This window comes from Camponotus floridanus, unplaced genomic scaffold (genome assembly GCF_003227725.1).
Source record: "Camponotus floridanus strain SB8 unplaced genomic scaffold, Cflo_v7.5 scaffold89, whole genome shotgun sequence".
Taxonomy (NCBI): Eukaryota; Metazoa; Arthropoda; class Insecta; order Hymenoptera; family Formicidae; genus Camponotus; species Camponotus floridanus.
The window spans coordinates 193,668-214,837 of NW_020229859.1; the positions used below are offsets into that span (position 1 = coordinate 193,668).

The window sequence follows — 21,170 nt, forward strand, 5'->3', positions numbered from 1 at the left end:
CACGAGAAACAAGGAGGGGGAATGGATTAAAAATGGCGGAGTATAGAATACCTGTATATTTAGTGCTCTACCGCAGCCAGAGAGAAGCCTGAGAGGGGATTGGACACTGAGGCTGTGTTCCAAAATTCACTGCCAGTACTGAAAATCTATAGTGCCCCTCCATGACGAACCGGCGCGAGAAGATGTGGAGAAGTGCTCCCCACTTCTCCGGCATTGAAAAGAGAAAGAAACTCATCTTACATCTTTTGTCTTTCTTTTCGTATGCTTAACGCTTATACAATGGATGCTCGGTCTATACTTACTATGTCTATGGCCATACCTCAGATGGTGGATGTCAGATATCAGCTGACAGTTACATAGAAAGAGATACTCATCCGATGTCAATTGACAAAGTCATATATAGAACATACAATTGATTGTTGAAAAGAACATACAAATGATTGTTCGAAGAATTTAATTGATACACAGGATATTATTTTTCATAAATCGTCACAATGCACGATGCTTACGAGGAAACATCTATATTAAATATTACAGTGCAAATCGAATCCATAGCAGCTTATGGTGAATAATAATTCTTATTTGTTTAGTATACATAATCAAATTACTAAGAATTATTCTCAATACCAGAGTATATTCATTGCTTATATTGTTTTGTTTATTTCAGATGACAATTTATTAATAGGCACAAGAGAGGGTCATCTTCTTATGTACAATGTTCCATCAGTGTTTGATGACAGTCATAAACTGGAATTATTGCGTCATAGTAAGAATTTTAACAAGAAACGGATCAATCAGATAGATGTTGTACCAGAGTATAATTTATTGATTATCTTGACAGGTATATTTAAGATAATACTAGCTTTTTTCATGAGTTATATAGATTTATATAGATTTAAATTTATATAGATAATATGATCTTTATTATATATTGACTTAATTATGAAAAATTACAGATAATATTGTATGCACTCATGATTTGAATTCACCGAACTTTTTACAAATATGTCAACTACCAAAAACTCGCGGTGCTACTCTATTCACTTTGGATGTTCAATCAACTCAAAGTCTGACAGGGAAAAAGAATACTGTAGTGCGCTTATGTGTTGCTGTCAAACGTAAATTACAGTTATATTACTGGAAGGGAAAGAAGTTTGAAGAATTTAATGATTTCGAGTTAACGGTGCCAGATATACCTCGTCAATTATCATGGTAATAGATTTTCAAAAGTTATTAAAATAACTCAATATAATAGTTTTATTTGATTAATTTGATATTAATTTTTAAGGTGTGGCGAAACATTGATATTAGGATTTCGTGGATTATCTTATACCATTTTTGATTTAAATGGTAAACCTAAAGAACTTTTTCCCACTGGTAAATCTCCAGAACCAAGTATTACAAAATTATCAGATAATTCGTTTGTACTGGGAAAAGATTTTCAATCATTCGTTATGGATACGAAAGGAGAATTGGTTCAACACAATCCTATAAAATGGTCAGATGCACCTAGTGCAATAGGTATGTAGAATAAACTTTATTTTTTAATTTCATTATTTTTTTTATCTCTTAAATTATAATTGACAAAATTTTTATATTGATCTTTACATACAGCATGGGATAATCCTTATCTACTTGGTATTGTGCATGAGAAATTGGAGGTGTATACATTAGAAGGATGTCTACATATTCAAACAATAAGAGATCTAAATAAGGCTAGACTTATATACAGATGTAAACAAGGAAAAGTCTTTGTGGCATCCATTAGTCAAGTTTGGTGTATCAAGGCAATTGATGTTACTTTGCAGATTAGGACATTGCTGGAGCAAAATCAATTTCAATTGGCTTTAACATTAACTGTACGTTACATTAAATATTTGTATATCAATAATATGATAATACTTTATCTTTTAAAATGCTTAAAATTTATATTCATACATATAATTTTTTTTTCTTAGAAATTATCCAATATAACAGATGAGGAAAAAACTAGACAAACATATAAAATACAAACATTATATGCACATTATTTGTTTTACAATAAGCGATTCCAAGAGGCGATGGAGTTGTTTTTAACACTGGGAACTGATCCATATGAGGTAATCAGATTATTTCCAGATTTAGCACCCTCGACTAACACTCATGAACCTAGCGAACCAGCACCCAGCTTGCCAAAACTGCAAGATCATGAGTTGGAAAAAGGCTTACGTGCATTAATAGTTTTTCTAACTGAAGTTAGGCATAAACTAATGAAGAAAGAAAAAGAGCTTAATAAAGAAAAGGATGGAGTAAATGGAGAAAAAAATTTAACTGCAGTAGCTACGGAACAACTTTTGAAGATCATTGATACTACTCTTTTAAAGTGTTACTTACAGGTAAATAAAATACAAAAAGGAGATACTAAAAATTGTATATCAAATGAATTCTTATAAAAGTTGTTCACATAAATGTTAAACAAATTTTGTTTTAGACTACTGATGCTTTGGTAGCACCTTTACTTAGACTGAATCACTGTCACTTGGCAGAAGCTGAGAAAACTTTATTAATGCATCAAAAATATCCAGAACTCATTATATTGTATCAAACCAAAGGACAACATAAAAAAGCATTGGAACTTTTAGAGAAGCACGCAAAAGAGAATGATTCTAGTCTAAAAGGCACTGAGAGAACTATACAATATTTACAGCATCTCGGCAGGGATCATATGGATCTAATTTTGAAGTTTGCTGGATGGGTTTTAACAGAGGATCCTGAACAAGGTCTTAGAATATTTATGGAAGATATACAGGTGTGCATTTATTTGTTCTACTTTTATATATTCAACTCATTATTTTTTTGTTAATTATATTGTATTAATAAAATGATTTTTACAGGAAGTCGAACATTTACCTAGACCAAAAATATTAGATTATCTTTTGCGTTTCCATAAAGATTTAGTAATACAATACCTGGAACATGTGGTACATCTTTGGGAAGACACTAATCCACTATTCCATAATGTTTTGATACATCAGTATAAGGAAAAATGTCTAACTTCTATGAATGCTAATGCAACACCAGCGGAGAAAGAAACCTCACAACATATACGACAGAAATTGCAACAATTCTTGGAAAAATCGACATATTATACACCTGAAACAATATTGGTGCACTTTCCATTTGACTGTTTGTTCGAGGAACGTGCAATTATACTTGGACGACTCGGTCGTCATCAACAAGCTATATCGATATATATCAGTCTTTTAAATGATATACCGCGTGCTATACAATATTGTCAAAATGTATATACAAAATACCAAAGTAAGTAAACATCTTAAAACTTTTTTATATGAAATATAAAATAAAAGATGATATAACTAATTGAAAGTTATTTACAAGATCAAGATTGTACGGAAAAACAAACGGACAATGCTGACGAAGTGTATGTTTTATTAATTCAGCAGTTGTTGAAACCTGATAATGAAGGAGTTTTAATGGCTGGTATAAATATTTATATACAAATAAGATTTTTTATATTATTCATATATATATATATATATATATATATATATATATATATGTGATTATAATTATAGTTATATATTATATTTTTTCTTCAAGGTTGCAGTCCGGAAATTCAAAGAACGGCACAACCAGATTTAGAAATGGCTCTTCAACTATTAGAGGAACACGCCTCAAAAATAAATCCTACGAAAGCTCTGAAAGTTTTACCGGATTCTGTACCTATCGGCAGGATAAAACATTTCTTGGAAGTTAGTTTACAAAATAATTTGAATGCGAGGCGAAGAACACAGGTTCTCAAAGGATTGCTTTATGCGGAACATTTACAAGTGCAGGAACAACGAATGCATTACGAGTCACAGAGTGTTCTCATGACAGAGTTTAATATATGTCCAGTTTGTAAAAAACGCTTCGGCAATCAAAGGTTTGTAAAATTATATTAAATTATATTTATTACAAATTTTATATTTATATTGATATTAATTGGCTCCGTTTTTTTTAGTGCTTTTGCGAGGTATCCTAACGGTGATATAGTACATTATTCTTGTCAAGATCGCAAAGGATAAACAAAGTAAAACTGTACAATATTATATAATTACCATTATATATCATTTTTAAGACAGCATATATTTAATGTAGGCTCTTTTTATACGAATTTCATATATATATATATATATATATATGAAATTTCAATACACATATACGTAAAATTCAGAGATTATCTCTACTAGAAAAAATTACTTATTAATTATTATCATTAAAACTATTTCTCGCAAGAAACTTCTCAATTTTAAAAATTTTTTTCCTTCTTTCTTTGCGCCTTTTATATTGTATACTATAAGAGATAAGTGTAAAAATATAAATATATCGTAAAAAGCGAAGTATTCTATTTATTCATGCATTTACAAGATGCTTTGGCGCAAAGTAAAGTAAGATAAATAAAATTTTAAGAATGCATAGTATCTCTTATGAATTATTAAGTTTATTCTTTATTATTATTCTCTCTGCGCGTTCAAAATAAAATAGTATATATCTAAATATAGAGAAGATACAAAAGGGAGAGATAAATGATACAGAATAATGTAAGAGGAACAAATATATTGAAACTGAAGCTATGCAATTGGTCACGTAATCGCGCGCGTGATATTCGAAATTGAAACTTTCGAAATCGAAACATGGCCCTTTGACACAAGTGTCGCGGACTTTTTTTACGCATGATATGTGATAACGATAAGCATAATGCGTGGCATGCATCTGTAATATACTATAGCGAGAAAAATTTACATGATTAACACGGAGGATAGGGCGTGCCCGCGGTCCAGAAAACGAGTAAACAGGATTGATGATGTCATAAGCGAAACATCTTGTGTATTCCTACGCCTGGAATAAGATAAAGTGGGTACAGTACAGATGAGAATTGCAATCATCGGAAAAGTGACATGTCGCATCTTTTTTTTTCAAAGTTATTTATATTTTATTTATATATACATGAAGAAATTATTATTTTATTATTATTTATTATCCATTAATCCTTGCCTTTCGGCTTAGGATAGACTTCCTGTTCAATACATCAATCTTTACAATATAAACTTATGTTCATACTCATTTTATTTAATGAAGAAATTATGATCGATTTTTACCTTAAGAGAAAAATAAAATTATAATTTAGAAAATTAAATTTATACAGTTTATAGTTTTTATCGAAGACGAGGTATTTTTTCCGGAAAAAGATGTTAGTTTTTTTAAGGGTGCGTGTAAAATAATATACATACACAATATACTACTTATATATTGACAAAAATAAAACTTTTGTCGATGAATGTTATATCCGATGTAAGAAAAAAATTTGATTTTACCATCGATACATAAATCATAACGATCTTTTTGTAACTACGATTTGCAAGAGACTGTCTCAGAATATCTCTTGAAATATTCCTATTGAATTAAAATATATACTCATTCGTCTATCCGAAAAAAAAAGTCGTCTGCTCACAATCGAATCAATTCGTTTGACGAAATTTACGCCATATTTTCGCGTATCTATTCTAAGGAGGTACACACATGTAAACGTCGATTTCTAACGATTTCTAACGTCAATGTCGCCAATTTTCTCCGAATACATTCGCGTCCCGAAAAACCAATTACTCTCTCGAAGCGTTTCAAGCCAGAGGTAAAATCGTCGCTCCCGCCGCGCGTTCCCCGTCTCGCTCGCACCAAGCTGCGCGTCGAGCCTGCGCGGTGCAGTGCGCAGCCTCTCCGCGCAGAGGGACTAGCTGCGGCGGCGTAGGCGAGCGCCGTGTTACACTCAGTCGGTTGCGCGCCGGTCGAGTGTGTGGACGGGTGGCTCGGTGTCGGATCGTCTCGCTCGGTGGGTTTTTTCTTTTGTGTACACCGGGCGTGTGAGACTTTTATGCGAGTTGCGGGACGGAGCGGTGCCACGGGGTGTCCTTACGCGAGGGTAAGTATCCACCGATCGAGAGAGCGAAGGCAATGAGCGGAGGGCGGCGAGCGACGAGTCGCCTGCGGGTGGATATTGTGTCGGGATAAAAATGGCGTGCGCGCCGCTTTAGCTTCTCCCCAGTGTCGTACGACGATACCGGTCGTAGTACGTCTCGTGCCGAGACTATCGGCGTCGGGGCGCCTCTCGCAACGATCGCGTATCCTCGTCGATGACGAGACGGGGCGTCGCGTCCCGCCCACCGGGTGCATCTGCGTCGCGTCGGTGGCGTCGGAGCCGTCATAATCGTCATCGTCGTCGTCGTCGTCGTCGTCGTCGTCGATCGTCCGCGGAGTCCGTGGAACCCTGCCGGCATCGATTGCTGCCGCCGCTGCCACCTTCGTCGCGGCTGATAGTTGCTGGGAAACGCGTTTCACTGTGCGCGATCGAATCATCTCTGCAACCGAGGGGACTGCGGAAATCGGGCGAGTGGGTGGGACGGAGGGGGGAGGGAGGGGGGAAAAATCTTTTTCGCGGTGTCGCGCGCCCGCGCGAGTGTCCGTTCGGTTAATTCTGTCGCGTGATATCGCGATCGAAGGGCGTCGTCGTCGTCGACGAGGTTGATTCCCTGCGATCGGTCGACTTTAATTTCCGCCTCCTCTTCTCCTCCCTTTTCTCGCCCTCCCCGACCGCCCGCCCGCCCACTCGCTCGTTGCCAGCGGTTTTGTTCACCTGTCAAGACGACCTATCTGCCGGTGACCTAATTCCCGGCGCGGATCCATTGAACGCGTCGAGCGCGCACCGAGAAGCGAATCGAACGTATGTGACTCGCCGATCTTGTCGAACGCGGCGAGATAAAAGAAGTCGTATCTCGATTTTTTTCGATTTTAATTTGTCACGTTAATTTTTCGCGCTCCAAGTACTCGACGATAGTACTCTGTATCCGATGCGACGCGACAAGGTTCGCGATCGCCGACAGCGGATTCTCGGTGCGCGTATCGCGTTTAATTTTAAATTGATGTCAATGGGCGTGGAGGGCAAATAAAGTGATCTCGCGCTTCGATTGCGCGAGATAAACTCGTCCTTGTACCTGCTTCGCGATTTCATCAGAGCGATATAAGCGTTACGCGTAGCGAGTCTTGCGAAATTCACGTTTATGTGCGTCGAGTAAATTTTCTTTCGAAAAATGTGCGTGTACGAAATGTGCTTTACAGCGTCCTAAGTCGTTCAGCATCGATTGCAAATTAACAGCATGTAAGATATCAATTGCCAAGTGTAATTTATGTTTTTGAGCAAGTAATTCTTTATTGCAGTTTCTTATTTTTTTATTCTTGTCTCTTCCAGTTGTCAATTTTGAATTTTTTTTTATATATACTTGACGTAAAACAGTAGTTTTTTAACTAATAATAACTTTAAAGACTCCGTCAATTTATCTTTATCACTTTTATCACCGCTGGTAAATCGTTATGTAAGAATTATCATCCAAAAAATATTCGAGTAATATATCGAGTCACGTAACGAGAGAGAATTTTATTGAATCAACATATTTTACGGACTCAACTTTCAATAAATATTATTTTTTTATCTAAGCTTTATTTTTTAATAATATTTAAAAAATTTATTTACGCCTCTTCCTTAATAATATAATAATTTAATCTCGATAATTTAAATTTTAAAACATCTTATGTGGCGCAACTTTGAATATTACTCAACTGCCGTATAACTGCTATTCGACTTCCGCTCTTATCTGACAACGGTGCTTTCCGTTGCGCCAGAACACAACGGCAGATCGCGAATGAATTCACGTGACATTCACAGTGTGTGCGCGCCAGGTACAACCTCGCGAAGGTAACCAGGTTTCCTCGATTTACGGACACTTCCGGTTACGCGTCCAACGCACGCTGACCGCACTGTGTTTGACGGAAGTGCGTGCGTGCGTTCGTACATGCGCTCGTGCGTTCGTTCGTACGTACATGTGCGAAAGGAAGAAGCATATATGCCGACGTATCGTTTACGCGGCATGCGCTATTTCAGGAATACACGCAACGCCGTTAACACTTGTAGAAGGGAGGGGGAGTTAATTCCGAGAGAGACGCATTGAGAGAGATACACATATTTTTCAAAGAGAAGATCTGAAATATTGAGTAATACACTGAGGAAAAAATTATCTTGAAATAAAAAAATTTTAGTTAACTCAAGAAAGCTATTTATTCGGTGGATACTAATCGCGTATTTACTTGTATTCAAAACGTCAGTTTGCTTAAGTTAAGCCTTTATTTACATATGTTTAAAAATATATATGTATGCTTAAAAAAATATAATTTTTAGTTAAATATTTTTATTTTAATTTTACAAAATATTTATTAAAATGCATTTTATTTTCCCAAAAATTTAAAATTTTTTCATTTTAAAAAATATATTTAATTTAATAAATTATAGTATATATTTTACGAAAACAGTATTTAAATGTAAAAAATATATAAATGAAAATAATGTACTTAATATAACATGCATATTTAATTAAAATTAAATGCTTTTGCTTAAATGCAATAAACAATTTTTTCCATTTAAAGTACAAGTTTCAAGAAAACAAATTTATTTGATTGAAAAAAATTGTTCCCTCAGTGTATAATGTGTACTGACTATCGCGAAGAAGTTTTTTTTTTCTTCGCTTGTCTTTATTTAAATTTGCACAGAGAATATCTTTCATCGAGGAGTGATCGTATGGTTAGCCAACTTAATGAGCTAATGCGTTTAATGGCTTCAGTATCGGTCATTATTGGTAGAGTCGCCTCTTTATGGATTACGAACGATTTAGTCATGACGCCGAATCTAGAGTTGAGTCATTTTGTCGCGAATCGAGCGGTTAAATGCCGCAAAATGTTAAGGTCAACGTATAGCTGCATTCTGCAAAGTACGAGACACCGTTCGATATACAGTATGATTTCTCGATCGAGAGGAGATAAACAGGAGAGGAATAACCCCGAAAAAAATAGAATTTTCAATTTAGCTGTTTTATTTAGCTTATAGATTAAAAATATTGCTTAAGTAGCTTGATAATTTTTCAGAAACTTACTAGAGAGACTAATTGAAGTATAAGATTAATTAAAAAAAAATTTATATACGTATAATTTTATATATTTATATTTTTGTACATTAATATATAATCAAATAAATTTAAATCTAGACAATTTATTTTTTTTAATTTTAATCATATTTAACAAGTTTATTTTTTTCTAATTATAATTGTATTTAATATTCTAGGATATATATACGCGGTACTTATAATATATTTTAATATTTTATAGTTAAATTATTCTAACCTTCTGTAGTAAATTTGTATTGTGTAGAATTTTAATGTTTTTTTTTTATTTACACATTGTATTTTTAATGATATTATTAAAGATTCTGCAAGAATATGATTGGCGATTAAAAGTGCGACTAACTAATAATATTGTCAATTTATTAAAAAAATATTGTTCGATATTAAAATTATTAACTGATATTTCAGTGCTTTTTTGATAGGAACTTGCAGTTGTAAAATATGTCATATCAGTATTATAAACTTATTGAACATAAACAATCACGAATACAATTAATCTTTGACAAATTTATTCGAACAGTTATATTTATAATAAATCAGTCTAATTTTAATTCTGTTACATTAAATACATGCATTATAGTAGGTTATTAGCATTAAAATACAAGGTAAGAAAAAAAGTCTATATTTGTATGTAGTATTTGAATAGAAAATATATAAGAAAGACTAAGTCAAATAAACACTCTTGAAACTTATTTAATGATATAGAAATATATGAGATATGAAGACAAGTCATGTACGAATATTATATTTAGTCGAAGTTCCAAGAAAGTTTCGGGCACATATGCGAGTAGTTTGTCTTCCTGAATAAGATAAAATAAATTAAATAAACGATAAATTTTCTAATTATTCAATATCATGTATAATAATACAGTTTAATTAGTTTAATTTATCTATTTATCAATGTAATATTACCTTCTTTAATTAAGACAAGATATAATTATTCCGAGATATTGCGTTTTAATGAACGGAAATTTAACAAAGAAAAAGAACATAAAATATGTATTAAAAAATAAAAATTAAGCTCGTATCTCTGATAATTAATATAGAATAGAAAGATATACCGAGAATTTCTTTTTTAATATCCGGAATTAATGTTTATAATAATTCAATATACAATATGATACAATGTCTTTCCAACAAAAATGAATCTAACAATGTTAATCAAGATTTACGATTATTTACTAATTCACGAACCAAAAAAAGTCTTAAATATATTTTATCAATTTATACTAAGATGGGAGTAACGTCATATAAAAAAATTGATTTATTTCGACACATGATGCAATAAAAAAAATTCACATATTTTTGCCTTTGACGTCATAATAGCTGCAATAAAAAACCTCGGGTTTTAATTTAAAATATAAATAAAATATTATTCGATTTAGTGATTTTCAAATATTTGTTACAATTACTAAGGAATCTGATTTTGATGCAAGTATATTACTTGATTTTATATATAGAATATATACACATGCATTTTTGATAAATTAACATGAATTTCTAGCTCCAATGTATGTCCTTTAAAAAGCAATTAAATAGAGCGAGAATATTTTTGTATTAACACTTCCGATATCTAGAGTCATTAAACTTCACATTTAGATATGCATTGTGATTCACAGAATTCTGTCTGAATTTAACTTATAAATGCTTGATATGCACAAAAAATTAAACATGAGAGATTAGAAGACAAAATAATAACTCATATACACATAAAATATTAAATTAATCAAGAAGAATATATAAATTTGAATTATTTAATCAACAGTATATCAACAGTATATCATGTATGAATATTTCTGGCTCGATGTGTTTGACAAAAGATATTAAAATATTAATAAACTCTAATGTACATATATTGTTGAGAAAATTAATGCATTTTTTTCTTTTTGCGACAGTTAATTCATACGGGAAGGGAATACAGAGATTGCGTTAAATGTATATACATGCGTATGGACGCTCGTACCTTTCTTTTTTTATAAACAAGCGAGGAGGAGGAAAAGCTTTGTGTATCGCTGTTACTTCGTCGACTCGATACCTGTCTTTGATATCGATTTTTTTAAGTATGCGATAATCGCGCACTTCCGTTTGTAGAAGGGTTTGATGCAACCTAGTTATCAAGCGTTAATGCATCCAGATTACGCGCAACCTCGTTCGAGATAAGGCCTTATGTAATGTAAATGTTATATAGCGAGATGCAGAGAATTAAAAATTTGCTATGCACTTTTCCTTAAAAAAATAGAAATACAAATTTCGAATAGTAGATTTTTAAACTTTCACGCTTCTATTGTGTTTTTCATCATATACGAACAAATTGAGGAATATTATAATTTTTGAGGATTAAATAATGTTTAAGAGAGGACAAAAGAAAGAAAAATACATTTTTATTATTTAACTGGAAAAAAAATATTATATATTATATAAATATTATTATAAAATATAAATCTTAACATATTTTAATAGAGATTTTTATCGCAAATTTAAATAAGAATTATATTTTTAAAATTTTATATGATACAGTATCTCTTAACTAAAAAAGCTAAAATGTTTTAACTAAAATATCTACGATTCTTAAAAAGTCTTCTTTTCTGTCTAGTAAAATCGGCAAATTCTGACAAAATTTTATCAAGGGATTCGCATTTTTATTAATATTATTTTTTCAAATATTTAGTGAGAGAATAGAAAATCCATTGAATCTCTTCTGAAGTCGAACGGAATTAACAATCAATAACAAAAAATTTAACAAGCACAATTCAAACTTCCAAAAAATAAGCTTATTACAAATGCTAACTAGAATCAGTAAACAATTGTCAATTTGTTGAAATGTTTTGTTTCTTTTATAAATATTAATGTAATATTAATCGCTATTAAACTTAGCTTTGGTCGATTGAATTTGCATGTTATAGCTAAAACGACATTTTGTTCATGTACTAAAATGTTTCGACAAAGTCGTCCAACAGGCAGATTAACGTAAATGCGGACGTGACGTAGTTGTACAATAACAACTACCGGCTCTTCGTCTAGAATAGGGACTTCCATTTGATATTTCTTTATACAATTCCAGTTGAACCTTCACATTTATATAATTGCTCTCTTTCTCTCTGCAAGAATTTTGTTAAAGGTAAAAATTATTTAGATTTAATCTTAAAAAATAAATTTTTAAGGATTTTGAGATATATTCTGTAATCGAAAAATTATAGATAATTTTGAAACGAGAAACAAATTATTTAACTTTAATTAACTTGTTTTTTTTTCTGCGTCAAACAATTTACGATAATGAATGCAAAATTGCTCAATTATTATTTTAAAGTAAGATTGTTTTTTAGACCGATTATAAGCAACGATGATACACATTTCGAATTGCAATCCAATTTATCGATTACAAGCTTGACTTGCCAATATGCGAGCGAGTGCAAATGACGAACTGACGATTACTGAAAATTACTAAGGTCAGTTTCAGTCCTGTGTGTCATGGACAGATATTATGCTCGAGGATAATCAAGACAATATATCTGTAGTTTGACCTAATTCGTTGCTCCATTTCGTGGCAGATTTTATTAACACCATGAATAATTACACATCTATCCTATTATTCCGAAAAGTATATGAGCTTAAGATACAGATCTTTATATTTGAACTGAAAATAGTGATTCTTCGAGTATTTTTCAGAGAAATTAATAATTGAAATCAAATAATTCTTTTTATTTAAAGATATATAACTGTTTCAAACATGTCCTTCTTTAATCAATACATAATTTTTTTTATAAAGAAATCTCTTTAAATATTAATGAACAAGCATCTTAATTATTTAATATAAAATTAAAACGACATACAATTTCATTTAATGTGTGAAAATTATTTAGCAAATTCATCAAATCAAAAATGATATTACTGAACGTTGAAAGATCACATTCCTAGAGATGGATTGTATTTAGTGACATGTATATTGTCGAGATGTTGCATTATTTACTAGCCACTTGGCAAGTGACATGCTGAATGCCTTTGGCAATACGCAATCGCTTTATTAGTAATTTGTCTAATGCAGTTATATGTTATTTATATAGTTATGATAACTTGTCATGTAAATCGTGAGATAGTAACGTATATTGAAGCATTCGACTATTTTAAAATTATATTATATGCAGCATTAATTATTAATTAATTATTTTCTTATCCCTCATTTTTATAGAAACCTAAATCGCAAACAGATATCAAATTTTATTAATTTTAAAATAATAAAACATGCTTTTGCGGATATATGACATAATTAGAGAATTAATTAATCGATGGCTATATTTCATATTACGAAAGATAAATTTAATTATTCACGCAAATTATAATTATTACATATTCGTGATTTAAATCACGAGTACTTGTAGTGCAACGTTTCGCATTCGCGTATGCTATTTATAACATCTAAAGTGATGATTCTTTTTGCTCAATAACATTAATGGAGTCTTTCTCAACAAGACCGATGAAACTTCGGTGACTCAGCGATTTTTTTCATTTTTGATGATACATGACAAAACGATTGCCGTGATCGTATAATTATTCCATGAAAATTAAGACAAGAAAATGCATAATGCAAACATACACTCACTCTAAATTATCATCGCGGCTTGCATCGGTACTTTTAGAATTATACCGTATAATTCATGATCAAGTAGCCTTTAATCGTCGATGATGATAGTAACGACTCTTCCGTGCTTAAAGCTAAGGAAAGAGCAAATCAAGTCATCAGAGCGTTCACCTCGCGTTATTTCTTTAAATCTTCTTCGCTTTTGATCTTTAAAGAATGCACAGTAGCAGTCTTTTTCTTTAAACTAACTCCATTTTTAAATCTCTTTGCGAATTAGAGCAATAAGTAAGGCGTGGGAATGTTTCCAGTGTTATTTTTAGCGTCTTTCAGAAATAATTGCGAGAGGCTATCTAACAAAATTCAAATCAAATTGTATAAATTTTTATTATGTTTTTGATAAATGAAAATTTAATTTTCTTTCCTTTCGAAGGTATTTGCGAGTATAATATGATTTAAAAATGCATAGAATTTTAGAATTATTCGAATTTGATTTAGAATTATGTTTATTTTTTAAAAAGTGATGACTCAATAATTTTTTTTTTTCAATTAGATTCTTTTAAAAACTTAAAATTGCAGAAATATTTTCAAAACTTTATCAGCTCTTGAAATCTTGTTAGCTTGCAGCTTCCTGCATAGAGGGATGTTGATGAAAACTGGGTCATCATAAGGGCGTTTACCCATATTCTTCACGCCTCCGTGATTCTTTCTTCCGATAGATACCTGCAGTAGAGAGGAGTGGGAAGTGTTGAAAGCAGATTACAATTGTATTCGCGTCGCGTAACGGTTTCTGATTATATCTCGCAAAGTATGCCTACACACAACTATGACTTTATCAAAAATTTACCTCAACCAATTCGCATCAGCTTCATCAAACGATATTTATATCGTTAATATTTAATATATTTAAATTTATCTATAAATATTAAATATTTATTAAACATATAAATTTATTTTTTAATATTAAACAATAATTTTGCATAGTATTTAAAATTCATATATGTACTACTACGCATTGTATTTACATCAAATGATATAATATGCTCTATCGATCTTTCGTAATTTTGAAAATAATAGAGATAATAAATATTTTCTTCTTAATTAATTCCCAGGCATGATCAAATCAATCATACTATCGTTGAGATTTATCTGCAATAATTTATACATTTCTGATATGAATTATAATTATTGCAGATAGTCGTACTAATTGGGATAATTTTACGTGTTCGATTTTTTATTTTTATACCACAAATTTACACGCATTAAGGTTTTCTTTTTATAATCAAGATGTTAAATAATTTCACTAATAATATATGTGTAATAGAGAATATCGTTACGTCATGTTATCCCTGCGTGATATTAAATAAAGGTCGCATCTTATGATTGAATACCTTTTATAGAGATATATTTAAAACATGAATAATATTCATTTTTCATTATTTTTTTTCTCGAGTAACTTAATTCGCTAGTAATTTCGGAAAATATATCGCGATGAAGAGGATCTTATAGTAAGGATTCTAAGGATAAGAGTTAAAAAAAACATAGATACCTGCTTTTCTTTTCCTCCTCCTTTCCTGATTTGCAGGTGCTCTCGGCGTATATGTATGTATACGGTGGGACACCGGCGCCACGGTGACTCCGGTAGAAAATCAATAACTCGGCGTTGTGTGCGTGCGCGCGAGCGCGGTGTTCATCTTACCTTCGGTGTTGCGACAGTTTTCGCCTTGCTACATATGTATACATATATACGTAGACACATATAAGGTCCTTTCTTTCCAGAAGACGGATCAAAGCGGGCGTAAACGCGCGTCGCTTCAAAACGGACAACTTAATTTGTATGGCGTCGATTAGACGACAAAATCGGTTTCGCTGTGCGTATTTTGTCTTAGGTCGACTTAAAAATAGATCCACCAAGGAAGTTAACGTTACGCTTATCTGCGCGATTCTCCGTTAGCTACGACAAAAATATATCGTTGAGGTCACGACACTTTATAAAGATTCTTTGTAAACTCTGGAAAATATCTTTAAAGGGACATATATAATCCTTTAAAAATATTTTGCAGAGTTTACAAAGCATATATAGATAGATAGATAGATAGATAAAGATAGAAAGATAAAATAGTATAAATTTCTCAGCCTTGGGCATAGAAATTTTAGAAATTATTAATTATAAACAACTAATTACTGTTATAACGATATGTAATTAACGATATTAATTTATATAAAATATATCTTGCATACATATTTTATATAAAATATAAACATTTAAACATTTTAAATATAAATATTGATGCAAGACATTTGATCTTCGTAAATATATTCAACATATATATATGACAATTGTACAAATACTTTACTTTTATTGCACTATTATGATCTAATTTATAAACTACTGGAAAAATGAGAAACCGAAAGGATATTGTTCACTGATACTTCATATTGATAATTTACCGTTATCCAACAAATTAAAAAAAGACCCGTATTTTTGCTTGCATAATATGATAAGAAGTTTTAGAACGGACTAGATATATTTAAACAGAATTCTGCTTTTATGATCGTCGAAGTAATATTCACGATGCACATATAAAGACCGGCTGTTCTCGTTTCGATACACAATAAGCTTCTTGTTCTCCATTCTCGCTTTTTCTCAATAGAAAGTTTTTCACGATGGTACATGCGCATTATACATAAACACAATTGCTGGAGAGAGATCATACAGTTGTTATTAATTTTCTGCATTTATATTTTCCACAACAGACAAGATAATAACATAAAAATCTTTCTGAAGAAGAGAGAATTTTTCAGTATCCGTAGTGTATCAAAATATAACGTGGCAAATTTATATTACAATAAAAAAAATTGCGCTGCAGTATATTAACAATTTCTTTAAATAAAAATTGATTTAACACATATGTCAAATATACATGCTTGTTTAAAATTTATTTATGCATTTTAAATTTTGGAGTTAAAAATATTCCTTTTTTTTAAATGTGTATCTATTTACATAGACTTTTTTTGAAAAAATATGAGATTTCGGATTTGTAGCTTATTGCTTGCATCAGAGATATTAGTGTAAAGTGTCACCGGTAAACTTAACCTTCCTCGATTATCGTGTCATTCACTTTGTGATTCATTTCACTCCGCCCCCACTAGATTAATCCGGAGGCATTAATCTGTACGTTCCCACTACTATGCCACCCATTAAGTATGACGGCACTCGCGTAATTGCTCTTAATTCATCGTAAGTGACTGTCCAGACATTTAAGAATGCCATTCATGCCTGCGGTCTTCAAACTTTCATTTCTTGGTGGGGAAAACATATCGATATCGTCGTAAAGTGATCAGAATCGGTCTTCATCTTGTCGGCTACTCAAAAAAGAAAGAAACACAATCAATGCCATGTTCTACTTTTTTCTTTAAAGTAGTAATGATAAAAGATATAATTTTAATAATATTATATTTTATTTTTAACCTGATATATATCATATATATATATATATATATATATATATATATATATATATATATATGATTATTATTATTCTAGTATTATTATTTATCTTTAATTATTATTATTTACAATATACAATTATTATTTATTATCTATTATGTAATAATATATAATTCACGTTTTAATCATCAACGAGTACTGCCAAAACTTATTATTAATTAAAGATATATTCCACAGTTATGTTATTAATTATACAGTATATATAACAAATAAATTCTGACAACTTGTTGATTAAAACGTGAATGATCTATTATGATATAATAGATAATAATTAATAACATAACTGTGGAATATATCTTTAATTAATAATAAGTTTTGGCAGTACTCGTTGATGATTAAAACGTGAATTATATATTATTATATAATAGATAATAAATAATAATTATATATTGTAAACAATAATAATTAAAGATAAATAATAATACTAATAATAATAAATAAATAATAATGTAATAACCGTGCAATATCTTTAATGTCAAAAGATTGACGCAATCACTTTTATATGTGTCATTAATTTTACAAGTTTTGTACATACTTGCGTTACTTGAGTTATTTCTCTTCGGTGTCGGTTTCATTATCAAATACCCATATCGGTTTACCGTGGTTCTCCTTGAGTTTTTACAAGCGCGTGCACGAATATGTAAAATATTATTTGCGCATTTAACCTGTAGAACACTTGGTCCATTGAAACATTATTATTGCGTTATCGTTTGTTCATGATGCAGCTGCAATTGCAACTATCTGAATTAAGTGTTATCAATATTAATTAGTAAACATTGTTTGTGACAGATCGCTGTAAATTAGATGGAACGTTAGACGTCACTCTAAATCATCCTCCGCTCTATTTTAATAATCGAGTCACGTTGATGACGATACATATTTCTTACTTAGCGTGAATTTAGTACGAAAAATTGTGTTCGATTCATTATACGTATATAATTCACGTTTATACATAAAAAATTCATTTATATCCTGTCGTAAAAGTTAATGTTTAAATTAAAATTATTTAACTATATAATTTAATTTAATTATTTAATTTATTTAATATTTGAATTATATACAACTACATGTTATTATATGTGCAATCTGTATAAAAATTAGCATACTTTAGCTTATATAACAGAATAATTTAAGTATATGTATACTACACACACATATATATATATATATATATATATATATATATATATATATAATCTCACATATATATATAATCTCACTTCTTTATATTTATTACTATTCTACACCTGTGCGTGATTTAGATTTTGCTTGCCACTTTGCTGCATGCAGTCCATTATATATTTAACAATGCAAGTGAATATAATAATTCTATCGTGTGTTACATTATTTTACAAGAGTCGATATTACGCCAGTGTCACAGTGTTCTCTTAATTTCCCGTTAGCTACCTCTGCAGGACATTCGATGCGACGCCGATGAGATGTGTATTTCGCATGTGTGACATCATTCTCGTGATGTAATCGTAGTGAGCGTGAGGCGTTACGTCTCCCACGCGGAGACAAGCATGTAATGTTTTATTAAATAAACACACGTAGAATCAAGTATACTCGATGGGTAGGCTCGTTACAATACGCACCTGATGCTTTCTTGATATTCGGTGACCCTGCAAACTTGACGATTACACAACAGCGATGCAATTAGCTAGCAGTAAGGACAAATTTGACGGATGCAAATTGAGTAAATTTGAGTATCAAAGTAAATTGATACTGAACGAAAATGAAAGAAAACAGAGATGAATTCACGCTTAAAGTGACGTAATACAGTTTACCAATGTGTAAGAATATATAGAAAATGGAGAAACGATGTTGTATAAGGGATTTTATATATATGATAAAATTATATGATTTTATTATATGATAAAATTTATTTCTTTAAGTATATATATATATAATTTATGGACATTTAAGAAAATAAATTTTATCAAATGTATTTTAATAATAGAGAGAGAGAGAGAAGTCTAACATTTAAAAAATTTATTATATGATAAAATCATAAATTAGGTATTAAAGTTTATTTATTGCACTTCTTTTTAAAACGAATTCATCTTAATTTTTATTTTTTTTACATGAAAAATATAATCTTTAGAATGAAAAATATACTGTAAGACTTTTAAAAAAATTTGTTAAAAAAAGAGTATTTGAAATAAAAATTTAAGAGCATAAATTAATCAATTTGAAGTTAATTTTTTTAACGAAATTATTAATTAATAGTTTTTGCTTTATAAATGATCACAAAAAATTTCTCGCAAATTAAGTTTCTTACAAATGAAAATAAATAACAAATTAAATCTTCTAATTTTAATCTTCTAATTTCAAAACTTTTGTATTTGAAGAAATTATTAAAAAAATTTATCAAAATTTATCGAAAAAGAATAAAAATTCTACACATATGTATATTGCATTATCGAATTACAGAATCGTGTAAAACTTATATCTAAAGTTTCTGTATTTTTTTAATTATTAAGCATCCCTAGAGAGAAGAGAGAGAAAAAGATTGCCTATACATTAAAAGAAGATAAGATTATTCTAACACCTCTCTTATCTGTGTAAAAATTAACTGATGACGAGCTGACTGTAGAGTTTACTAAAGACATATTCTGTATGCATCGCGTTGCTTACTATTATACTGCGTGGGTAAAAAAAGGAAGAAATTCCTATGATTATTGTGTCCTCGTTTATTTTATGCATAGTATTATGTTTCCTAGACTTATGATTAAAGATATATATTATAAACGTTAAATATTTTCGATATATACTTTTGAGTATCCGCAGTAATTATGATACAATTAGAAAGTATTAATTTTATATGAAATAATAAGTCGAAAATGCAGAATAAGGTTTTGCTTTGTTTTCAATAAAATTGACTTTAAAAGTTAAAAAATTGATAACTTATTATTTTTTGGATGACTTCTAACAATCTTGTATTATATATTATTACATTTTTTATCTCGATAGTAATTATAAAAAAAAGATTAAAAGATAAAAAATGCATCATTATCTCTATTGAAAACATAAAATTCGTTTAGACATTTTGTACACAATATTTTTTCTCTTCTTTACGTAATTTGAATTATTTTGAATTATTTTATTAAATGGAAAAAATGTACTTTTTTTTATTTATATATTAATGGAAATATTTATATATTGATTATATTGATAAGAAATAATTATAAGTACATATTTTTCTTTAATTGCTCGCGAATTAATAACCTTGCGGGATGCTGTTTCAGGTGCACCCTTTTTAAGGGTTAGGCAGAAGTGAGCTGTTGGTCCGATTGACAAAATGACGACCGATATCTCGGTGGTGCGTGGGGGATGGGATCCCACGCTGCAACAAGAGATTGTCGATGAGTACGAATACGACGGGGGAAACTCGAGTTCGAGACTTTTCGAACGCTCACGAATCAAGGCGTTAGCTGGTACGAAACTTTGTTGATTTTTTTTAATCATAATGTAATTTATCCTTTATTGATTCTATAAAACAAATGCAATAAAATTCTATTTTTATGCTATTATTTTGTAATAAAAATGGTAATGCTGCACGCATTAGTAAATTTTTTTTAGAAAATTATACGGTTGAGATATCAATCAACCGCATCCTCTTGATAATCGCTTTATGATTTCTACAACTCTACTTCTTCTACTTCTTAACCAGTTGCTTTTTAGCTTGAATTGAGAGTGGTCGTTATTATATTCAGTTACTTAAACTGTTATAATAAGTGTAATAATTGATTAGATTAGAAATAAATATTGATTATTTGAAAAAGAATATATAAAATAATTTATATACCAGAATTGCAATTTTTTTTTAAATAAAATGAACTATGATAAAATCGTACTTGGTCTTCGAGGTAAAGAAACTTCATATTAATTATTTTAATAATAAATCTAATGCTTACTATTAATTTAATTAATTCGTTTAATTATTAAACAAAGCATATTCTTCTTAGATAATTTAATTATATCTTAAATTCACGGTATATTTTAATTATAGTTAGTCTTAATTATAGTTAATACATGTATTGAT

At 30.3% G+C, this 21,170-nt stretch overlaps 2 protein-coding genes across 8 annotated transcripts in view; both read left to right on the plus strand.

The window, feature by feature from the left end:
• The first annotated feature begins 175 nt into the window (after window positions 1-175).
• LOC105255899 (vam6/Vps39-like protein) lies at window positions 176-4,152 on the plus strand. Its single transcript, XM_011265440.3, has 11 exons — window positions 176-564; window positions 668-841; window positions 957-1,212; window positions 1,289-1,521; window positions 1,615-1,859; window positions 1,959-2,375; window positions 2,471-2,788; window positions 2,874-3,300; window positions 3,379-3,480; window positions 3,601-3,925; window positions 4,004-4,152. Exons 1-11 carry the CDS (start codon window positions 495-497, stop codon window positions 4,065-4,067), a joined length of 2,631 nt encoding a protein of 876 aa, XP_011263742.2. The 5' UTR covers window positions 176-494; the 3' UTR covers window positions 4,068-4,152.
• Window positions 4,153-5,803: 1,651 nt separating this feature from the next.
• LOC105255898 (spectrin beta chain) overlaps window positions 5,804-21,170 on the plus strand; it is a 31,551-nt gene continuing 16,184 nt past the window's right edge. For 6 of the 7 annotated variants that reach the window (XM_011265434.3, XM_011265436.3, XM_011265438.3 and 3 more), the window contains exons 1-2: window positions 5,804-5,959; window positions 20,374-20,562. In XM_011265434.3, coding sequence (XP_011263736.1) covers window positions 20,427-20,562 — 136 coding nt within the window. In that variant the 5' untranslated portion in view covers window positions 5,804-5,959; window positions 20,374-20,426. Of the gene's footprint in view, window positions 5,960-7,032; window positions 7,193-20,373; window positions 20,563-21,170 lie in introns of those variants that run through there. The other variant, XM_011265435.3, reaches the window with a different exon arrangement.